Source organism: Rhinichthys klamathensis, unplaced genomic scaffold, assembly GCF_029890125.1.
Source record: "Rhinichthys klamathensis goyatoka isolate OS25496 unplaced genomic scaffold, OSU_Roscu_1.1 h1tg000262l_1, whole genome shotgun sequence".
NCBI classification, from domain to species: Eukaryota; Metazoa; Chordata; class Actinopteri; order Cypriniformes; family Leuciscidae; genus Rhinichthys; species Rhinichthys klamathensis.
The window spans coordinates 2,048,781-2,059,097 of record NW_026606783.1 but is presented as its reverse complement, the minus strand read 5'-3'; the positions used below and the strand labels follow the sequence as shown (position 1 = coordinate 2,059,097).

The following is a 10,317-nucleotide window of genomic DNA, read 5'->3' as shown; positions in this document are numbered from 1 at the left end:
AGAAATGTATAATGTTACAAAATATTTTTATTTCAAATAAATGCCGTTCTTTTCACCTTATATTAATCAAAGAATCAAGAAAAAAAAAAAGTATTACAAAAATATTGAGCAGCACAACTGTTTTCAAAGAAATGCAGCAAATCAACATGATTTATGAAGGATCATGCGACACTTTGGACTGGAGTAAAGATGCTGAAAAGTCAGCTTTGCCATCACAGGAATACATACCATTTTAAATAGAACACATTTTATAGTGTAACTAATTATTTTACAGTATTAATGTTTTTACTGCATTTTTTATCAAACAATGGCTGCCTTGGTGAGCATAAGAGACTTATTAAGAGAAAAATATTAAAAACCTCTTACTGACCCCACACTTTAGATCAATAGTATATAATGCTATAGTTACATGTGTACAATCTGAATTTCACCCATCTAAACAACAGACAATATTTTCAGAGAAAAATATTTGTATTACCTCGTGATGAGATCAAGTCAACAGGCAAGCATGACGCGGAACCTCATCAAGCTAAATTTCGTACATTTTCCCCTGGTTTTACAGACAAAGCTTAAGCCTAGTCCCGGACTAAAATGAACAAAGCAATTTGCACAGAATCTTAAAAAAAAAAAATCAGTGCTCTTGTTTTGATGCTCAGTGATGTTTTTTAAGGAACGTTTATAAAAGCTATTTAAATGTCCTAATTAAACTAAGGCCTAATCCTGGCTTAATCTAAGCCTTGTCTGTGAAACCAGGCCATAGTATTTATGTAGCTGTGACGATGCAGATTGGCTGGCAAATGATCTACCACAACACACACATAAATGAAAAATGAACCTTTATTTAAAGTAAGAGAGGGAGAGAGAGACAGGTTTGGTGGTTTTACACCTCACACGCTCTGTGTTCAGACAGCACTTTGACAGTTTTCTAGCACTCTTCTCGGTTTAGCTTTCATCTCATTATAGATAAGAAACACGGCCTCGTTGTGGGTGGAGTCACTGAAATCCCTGTGGAGTGGCCAATCCTGTCTCTCCTCCCGTGGTCTCTCTCATCCTTGCATACTGGTTAATGAGAGACTAGTGCTGCTTTCTCCTGAACGAGCATCCTGTTAACAGAGAAACAATTCAGTCAGAAACTAATTCTATATTTCGTCACACTTCACAGTAGCGGAAAATGCATTTCTATGGGGAAAAAAAGCACTTTGAAAAAGCAGAGCAAGGAAAAGGTGTCCAAGACGCTTAAACGTTTTAAACAAGGTCATAAGCATATCATTCCATGTTAGTTGCTAGCGAGTGCTTGTTTAATGCGCTTGAGGTGTTTTCACCAGTGGATTGCTTACATTTTACAGTTATTTTCTTATCTATAAATGTTAGAAATTCAAGCAAGTCGTTTCATTTTAAAAAAACATATCATTCCTGACAGGGCTTTTGAACTTCAAAGACTTCATTCAACAGAACAAGAGAGTGCGACAAACAGAATACATTCATATTATATATATATATATCCTTCAATTTACACAGTTTGGCCAAGAACATTGCCTAAGATGTACATTTGTTTCTCTCTTTAAAAATCCCCACAACAAATAAATTCTCAAAATAATTGTTAGCTGCTGCAAAATTCTCAAAAAATTATAAAAGTCGTTCAGCTTTATAAATTTGTGCTTTAAAGTACTTATTAAAAATCTTTATATAATAGAACATATGTCTATTTTTTGGACAGGGAACCAAACTATGAGATAGTGTTGAATCATTGAGACAGTAATCTGCCACTTAGGCCCTGTTTACACGAAAACGATTCCGGGTAAAAACGTAATAATATTTTAATCGGATGTGCCTTTCGTTTACACGGCGACGGCGTTTTTGGGGCTTAAAACAGCAAAAAAGTGAAACCACCCTCCAAAGTGGAAATCTTAAAAACGCTCCACCGTCGCGTTTCCGTCTAAACGGGTAAAAACGCAAATCTGCTCATGGCGGCTCTCGTCGCGTACGCATTTACGTCACAGGCATGCGCCAGTACAGGAAAATAACAACCAACATGTCGGATTATTTCCATACATCGGACCTTCAAGTTGCCCTAGCAGCTCTGATAAACGTCCAAGAGTCTTTTCAATTTCGCGCTACTAGGGAGAGAAGTAGAAGGAAGGTTGTACGCAGGCGCACGGACTTGTTGTTGTTGTGTGCCAGTGCTTCACATTGCCACCTAGCCGCCTGGAGTGCATACTACATCGCATTTCTAACACTTTTGCGTCTCCATATGCACGAAGATTTCCCCCCCATAACGCTCGTCTAAACGCAGAATAAAAAGTGAAAACGAAACGCCACTTTTGCGTTTTCTCTTCAGATCGTTTCCGTGTAAACATGGCCTGAATCATTGGCTTTCTTCTGAACTGTGCGCCAGCAGGGCAGCGAGTTTCAGAGCTTCACCAATCAAGCTTCAGCTCAAGAAGAGAACAATGATCAAGTGGGAAACACTAGGTTGGTCTGTGTCGGCGTGTTGCCATGGCGCTGCTACATTTACAAGCGCATGTATGTGTATCTCTGATCTATGAGTGCATTTCTAGCCATATTTCTCCCACACGAAAACATGAATTCATTAGTCATCTTCTGAAGGCCGTCTTTTAATGTGACATGTTCTGAATGCTCTGCTGCAGGAATAAAGAAAATCCCACTGTGAGATTCTGCTTAAGAGATAATTATCAAGAATCCATGCGACCACTAGATTGATAAACTAGGCTCTTTCATGCTTTGGGTGGTGTCTGTGCACTGGCGATACCTTCTGTGAGGCGTGCCTTTCCTCCGGTAGGCTGGCACAGCACTGTAGAGCATCCTACACATAAGACCACCGTCTGTGCGTGACTGAACACCGTAGTGATCTTATAACAGCCTGCAAAGAGAGAATGGCGAATAGGTTCCAACATACTGTAATTCACAAATCAATGTCTATTGTATGTGGAACACAATTTTACAGTGTTGTTTTATACACACAAATAAATAGCTCATACAGAATTGTTATTTTGATTGTCACTCACGATGCTCCATGTCATAGTTAATGCCTCATTAAAGCTGTTAAGTACACAATTTTGTACATTTATTTTTGTCTACTTGTCAAATTCTACTTTGCTTCAGATCAAATCCTGTATTGTTGCGATTCACTTCATAGCTGGCTGGTTTGGTTCATGGCTTATAACTCTTTAATAAAGACTTTTATTTAAAATCCCAGAACAAAGGCTGATGACAATTTTAGTCCTGTTCCCCATGAGAACCAATGTCTCATAGTGGACCTGCTTGCTTACACAGACCACCAAGACTGCATATGTTACCTGGGCATTTGACATCCATAAAATAAGAGTTGGGACTCTGTACGAGACGCTTCTTCTTGTGTCTTCTCTTCTCCTCCTCTGGCGTTGGGTGCAACAAGTCCTTCGCGAGCTGAAAGTGATGAGAGATGTGTCAATCACCTTTGCCAACTGGCGTAGAGAAACTCAGCTATAATAGATTTATTCTAAACTCTTAGAAATAAAAGGTAAAAAAGCAGATTTTCAGAGTGATGCCCTATAATAAAACAAAAACATTTTAGGTCCCCCAAAGAACCCTTCAGTGAACAGTTCTTAAAAAAACCCTGTTTTTGTGCAATGGCAAGGTTATGGTTGTTAAAGGTTCTTCATAGAACCATCAATGACAACAAAGAACCTTTATTTTTAAGAGTGCAGGACGCAGCCATGTTATGGCATTTTAACTCAGCTACAACGATAATACAATATGAGCAGGGGGAAAAAAGCGTTTTTTACATAACAATAGCATAAGCTTGATGATAGAGCTGATCAGCTGATTGTCAACACTGCCACTACAAAGGGTGATCTGATTCATGACACACTTCCGTCTAACAAACTATAAGAGGCACATCAACGCACTACTCGACGTACTAATTCTATTTAACGTATTATTTATTTACTAAATCTCAACAACATATAATAGTGACGGTTTTATTTGTATGACAAGCGCGATGCTCTCCACGAATTTCTAACACATGCACGCGGCCATCTTGTCGTTCATATACACATAGCACGCGCTTCGCCCTTTTCTACTAAGTTTTAACCTCAAAATATGTGAAATTAATTTAACGTGGCCAGTAAGATCATGAAGACAAAAGCCTCCCCTAATCGATCGATGCGATGTAATCCACATACCAGGTGTGATTACGTTTTAAATGGACTTGATTGTAATAGCACGCACTTACAGGCATGTTGGCGACAGCGGAGCAGCAGCCGAAAAGGGGGGGCGAGCGGAAATACATGGCGTATATGAACGGGGCTCGTGAGCAGGGGCAGGAAATACTTCATATTTAATAAACGCATTTCTTCTTAACCCATATTAACCTATGATATTAACTAAGTATTGAGCTAAGACAGGCTGTGGGTTATGTTGGAATGTTGAATTGTGACATAGACTCTCACATATCATGCTTACATAAAGGGAACCTTTAATAAATAAAGGCGGCATTCAAAAGCATAATTTGGTGTATTATATTGTATAAAACATGCTTATTATAATTAAATAATAATTATAATAATATGATTAACATATATTTGTGATAATTTCAATACTTTTGCCAATTAATGCAATGGAATTTCAAATTATTAAAATCGTTTATCTGAAAAAAAAAGCATATTAAAATGACTAAACTAAAGCTAAATAGAAATATTATCAAATTAAATTAAAATGACAAAAGCACATAACAAAATTACTAAAACCTAAACTAAAATTAAAGACTTAAGCCTGGTCTGTGATGCAGGGGGTAGTGTGTTTTTTGGGAAAATTTAATCTGAGGAGTAGACCATAGACTGTAAAAGGTATAGACCCACTTACCTCATCATATAATAATATTAATATATATATATATATACTAAAAATATTGTTTAAATATTTTGACGACGTCACAAACAGACCAAAAATGACCTAAAAACAGAAGAGTTCAACGGGTGCTTCGTTTCAGCATCTTGTTGTGTGCCAATGGCGCCCTCTGTTGATAGCTTGATAGACGCTGATCGGTTCTCGTCAGCAGTGCTTTTATTAAACCTCTCCCTCCCTCGACGTCAGCTTTTGGGAACTCGGGCAAGGGAAAGTTTAGGGAGAAAAAAAAGTCTCCTGTTGTCTATGTATGGATGAATACCTTTAAGTATATCGTACAAGAGAGAAAACTAGCGCAGCGTAGCCAGAAATGGGAAATGCGTGGCATCCGCACTGAAAAAGGGCTGTAAGAAAACGTTTCTACTTTAATGGAATTTTTACCTATTATCTGGACGGACAAAGGCAACCAAGCAAAACTGATTTTACCGGTGACATTTTTCCAAGGAAAGAAAACCCATGAAGTTTCAAACGAGGAAACTTTTCAGTCGGAAGGATTTTAAAACGCTGCGCGTGACTGATTGTTAACAAAAACGGGAGGGAAGTCTTTTGAAACGTGATTAAAGCTATAGGCGAAATTAGCAATGGCAAAGAAATACGACTTCCTCTATAAATTATTGCTTATTGGCGATAGTGGTGTTGGCAAGACCTGTCTGATCATCCGTTTCGCAGAAGACAATTTTAATTCAACGTACATATCAACCATCGGTAAGTATACACAATGAAACTGTGTGTAATACTGTTTGATAAGGCAAGATGTTTCGCTCTACCGCTCAGTTTTTTACCTCGCAAAGCAAGTGCTACCCCAAGTGTTTGTTCATGTCAGTACTAGTCTAAACGTCATCTCATTCCAGTATATAAGTCAATCAGTCCTGCGGATCCTCCTCCTCCCTGATTGCATTTCCGGCCCCCTCGCACTACTTTATTTCTTCCATGTCCCTCTCTGTATCTCATTTCCCCAATCTCACGTCCACGAGTTGGCATTTAGTGCATTCACCCAGATCTTCAAAAGACCCCCTCCCTCCCTCATCCTAATTCACTGAAAAACAAACCAGGGTGTTTATTAAACCATTAGAGCAGTGCTTGTATCTCATTATGCCTGCTCCTGTGTTTCTGAATGTAGCAAACATATGCAGCAGCATTAGTCCACTTTTATTGAGCCTCTTGGGGTTAAAACATGTCCATCCTTCCTTCCTGCCCCTCCTATTTATCCATTTCCTTTTTTCCCTCTTTTTCCTAGGTATTGACTTCAAAGTGAAGACTATTGAGGTTGAGGGGAAGAAAGTTAAACTGCAAGTCTGGTAAAAAAACAACAACAACAACATTATATATGTATATATATATTATATATAAAAATTAAATGCACATTTATTTATTTATAAATGTTTTGCTGTGAGTCTTGTTTGTTTGATAAATCGGAGAAGTTAAATTATTCACGTCTATTCAGACATTTCTATTCTACATGTGTACAGAATGTCTGGGTAAATATGGTGGCAGTGTTATGTACACAAGAAATCTTCAGTGTGTGTTTCTGTTTGACAGCTGGCTGTTAAAACAGTATGTTTGGTGTAAATGTGCCAAAGGTGGAGTCTGATTGTCGAGTTTAGTCCCAGTCCCAGACCTGACTCAATAAAGTCATTAATGTCTAACGGCAGTGACAGCCGGAAGTACAGAGTCCAGTTGCTATAAAATATGTATATTAAACATGCCAAAATGAGATTGTTGTTACATAAGTCACATCGGTTTTTTTTACTGACAAGCTTTCTGACAGCTAAAATGTCTTATGTGTGCAACTGGTTTTATTTGCTAGGGACACAGCGGGACAGGAGAGGTTTAAGACCATCACTACTGCATACTACAGAGGGGCAATGGTGAGACAAGAAACACAAATGTTAACAAATCTAATCTTCTTGGTCCTGTATCTTAAATAGCCATAAACTTATTATGTGATTATTGCGAAACCAAGATTAATTCGACAGTTATTTAGATATGGCAAATCATACACATAATGTTAATGGTGTTTTATTTTGATCATCTCTTTCAGGGCATCATCCTTGTGTATGACATCACTGATGAAAAATCTTTTGAGAATATTCAGAACTGGATGAAGGGCATCAAAGAAGTAAGAGAGAAAGAGGAAAATAAAACCTGTCAGTCATCATAGGAGTTTTATAAGTAGCCTAAAGGTCGACATAGTACCTTTAACATTTTTCTCTGTCCCGTCCCTAATTAGTTTGGACAACTTGACTCCTTTTGTTAGGACAACTAATCTAAGGTGTATTGTTTTGGGTGTTTTTTTATTTTTATCTACAGCATAACAATTTATTCTTACTATCGTATACACAGTGATTATAATCAGATTTTTCTGTCAACCTTCAGAAAAGCATATAAAATGAAACAGGCTTTATTAAATGTGAGTTTCAGTTCTTGATAAGATGCCATAGGAAGCAGATCCTGCACAGGTTACCAGAACTGAGACGCACTATAAATACATGGGGCCTTTCGTTAAAACAAGTATCAGTTTTGAACAAAATAAGGAAGTGAGTACATGCTTATTTTTTGTGTTTCCCAGAATGCATCCGCAGGTGTAAGTCGGATGTTACTGGGTAACAAGTGTGATATCGAGGCCAAGCGGAAAGTGTCAACGGAGGTGGGTGAGAAGGTGAGTGCTGTCATACACACTACCAGTATGTGGTTTGAGAAAAGATGCCTTTCTTTGTCCATCCAGGTGCGTACAAGGAGTTTTGTTTTTGCTTTGAATGACATTTTAGTCATATGATTTACATATCACTACATACTGTTTTTTTTTTTTTTTTTTTTTCAGTTGACAGCAAACTTAAAGGGATATTTCACCCAAAAATGAAAACTCTGTCATCATTTACTCTCCCTCAAGTTGTTCCAAACCTGTATGAGTTTTTTTTTCTGCTGAACACAAAAGAAGATAGAATGAAGAATGTCAGTAACCAAACAGTTGACATTAGCCATTGCCTTCCATAGTATTTGTTTTTCATACTATGGGACCCATCAACTGTTTGGTTACCCATGTTCTTCGAAATATCTTCTTTTGTGTTTAGCAGAAGAAAGAATTTCATACAGGTTTGGAACAACTTGAGGGTGAGTAAATGATGACCGTTTTCATTTTTGGATGAACTATCCCTTTAAATCATTTTCATCATAAAACAAATTATTGTCATTTTTCTTTCTTTATAGCTTGCAAAGGAACATGGTATTCGATTTTTTGAGACTAGTGCAAAATCGAGCATCAACGTTGAGGAGGTATGAATTGGCTGATTCATGATATGTTCACTTAGCAAAGAAATTAGCAGGCAAACAAAGAAATGCTATTTTTATTAGTATGATTTGTTTATAGGGACAGTCGATCTTTATCTGTTACTCAGTAGTAGTAGTAGCCTTTATATATGATATAAAGGCTGAGTAGCCTCAGATATGATATAATATCAGTATTCTTATATGTTCTTACAAATGTATAACATAATGATTGTTTTGAAATATATATATTTTTTTATGAGTTTCAGTGGCAGAAACTTCCTTAAAAATACTAAATCTGTGCATTTTAATAAGTTGAATTTAATATAATTGGTCTACTTTTTGACAAGATTTACCTTTCTCTCCATAGTCTTTTGCTTCTCTTGCTCGAGACATTTGGCTGAAGTCAAATAAGAAGTCGGTAAGTTTCCAGTGTGTACATAGAGAAAATGAACAATTATGCTTATTTTCTGTGCATGTTAATACTGAAACAAACACACAATCAGTTTTGAAAGTTTTGAAGTACTAAACTTATTTGTAGATTTCATCTCGACTGGTATCACGTTTTTTTTTTTTTTTTTATCAGACAGATCTAAAGAATAAATTCGCATGAACTGTAAAGCTGTAGGCCTTGTGTTAGATTTAATATGTTCTGGTTTTACAGGGTTCATCTGGCCAAGAGGTTAAAATTACCAACAGCACAGAGAAAAAGTCCTCCAAATGTCTTCTTCTTTAGATATGCCTTTACCCAGAGGACATGCTCACTACACACACACACTTACAAAGAACTGCTTTGTTAATTCCTGAATGTTATTTGTAAAGTGATCATGGAATGCTAATAGGAAGTGATTTCCAAGAAAGATGGCAGTAGTAAGATATGAAATACATTAAATGATATACAAAACAGGGTACAGCTTTCATGTAGAGGAAAATCACCTTTTTTATTTTAATGTTTATATTTGCGCACTACACAAACAGTGACTAGGCTACAATGGTGACAATGTTGGTTTTACTTGCACAAGTCCTAGTTTTGCTCTCTTCAGCATTATTTCAGGTGTAGATAGGCATGATAGGTCTTTTTGTTAAAAATATAGTCCAGTTTGACAGCTAATCTGCACTTTCTGACAAATGGTTTGAATGGTCGCTGCTATAAAAGGTGAATAACTTCAATTTTTATAGACTGTGACCTCTTCAAATGGATGGATAAGAGAATTTAGGATGTTAAATGAGTTGTGTGAGAAAAGAATTGATGGATTGTGGGTGGGAATATAATAATATTCTACTGAAAATTCACAGTGTGTTTCTCCAAAGGGATTATGATCAGACACAATGCATGTTTGGTTTTGCATAATTGTTTGCATAAAGTTTCTGTCTTTCTGCATTATTACACTTTTTAATATTCTTTGACACAGCATATTTCTCGGAAAATGTACAATGAACTGCTTTTAATAAAGTGAACAATGTTCAACATTTTGTGAATTTTTTTTCTTTTTACTGGTAATAGTTTGATTAAAAAAATAGAATATCAAATATCAAAATTGTATGTACAGTTGTGGCCAGAAGCGATGTCCGGAGGGGATATTTGTTTTTAATGACCTTATATGAATGACCCTATTTTAATGACCGGTGTATGAATGAGTGAGTGAATGGGTGAATGTGAGGCAATATGTAAAGCGCTTTGGTGGCCATTGGGTCTGTGAAAGCGCTATATAAATGCAGTCCATTTACCATATACAAGTTTAATTAGTCCATCAAAATATGAGGAAATAATTTATATTTTTTTAAAATATTTTAAATAAATATTTTTCAAACTTTAAATATGAGGGAAGAACAAAACAAAGGTACTTGTATGACAAAATTATTAAGCAAAAAAAGGCAAGCAACAGCTACAGGTTTTATTTAAAAACCTGTTAAAAAAGCATAAACTAAACAAAAAGACATACAAACAAAAAGCTCATTGGAAAAAGCATACATTGACTTCAAGGCAAGGCACTTTTATTTATAAAGCACGTTTAAAACAGCCACTTCAACATAATCAGTTATTAATATTTCGTAGATTGAAGATGTCAATCCTGGGCCGGACATCCCCTTTGGCCACTCCCGTATTTCTCACCTCTTCTTCGATGCAAGTGCAAAGCTATATATGTT

General features: G+C 36.4%; 2 protein-coding genes across 2 annotated transcripts; one reads left to right on the top strand and one right to left on the bottom strand.

Annotated features, from left to right (window-relative positions):
* Nucleotides 1-819: 819 nt before the first annotated feature.
* Nucleotides 820-4,325, bottom strand: rps27.2 (ribosomal protein S27, isoform 2). The gene is made up of 4 exons (XM_056267645.1): nucleotides 4,235-4,325; nucleotides 3,318-3,426; nucleotides 2,771-2,881; nucleotides 820-1,103 (listed from the first exon to the last, which is right to left on the bottom strand). Exons 1-4 carry the CDS (start codon nucleotides 4,289-4,291, stop codon nucleotides 1,075-1,077), a joined length of 306 nt encoding a protein of 101 aa, XP_056123620.1. The 5' UTR covers nucleotides 4,292-4,325; the 3' UTR covers nucleotides 820-1,074.
* A 743-nt stretch (nucleotides 4,326-5,068) lies between these two features.
* Nucleotides 5,069-9,637, top strand: rab13 (RAB13, member RAS oncogene family). The gene is made up of 8 exons (XM_056267630.1): nucleotides 5,069-5,610; nucleotides 6,143-6,203; nucleotides 6,713-6,773; nucleotides 6,947-7,024; nucleotides 7,475-7,564; nucleotides 8,113-8,178; nucleotides 8,540-8,590; nucleotides 8,834-9,637. Exons 1-8 carry the CDS (start codon nucleotides 5,487-5,489, stop codon nucleotides 8,903-8,905), a joined length of 603 nt encoding a protein of 200 aa, XP_056123605.1. The 5' UTR covers nucleotides 5,069-5,486; the 3' UTR covers nucleotides 8,906-9,637.
* The last annotated feature ends 680 nt before the right edge of the window (nucleotides 9,638-10,317 follow it).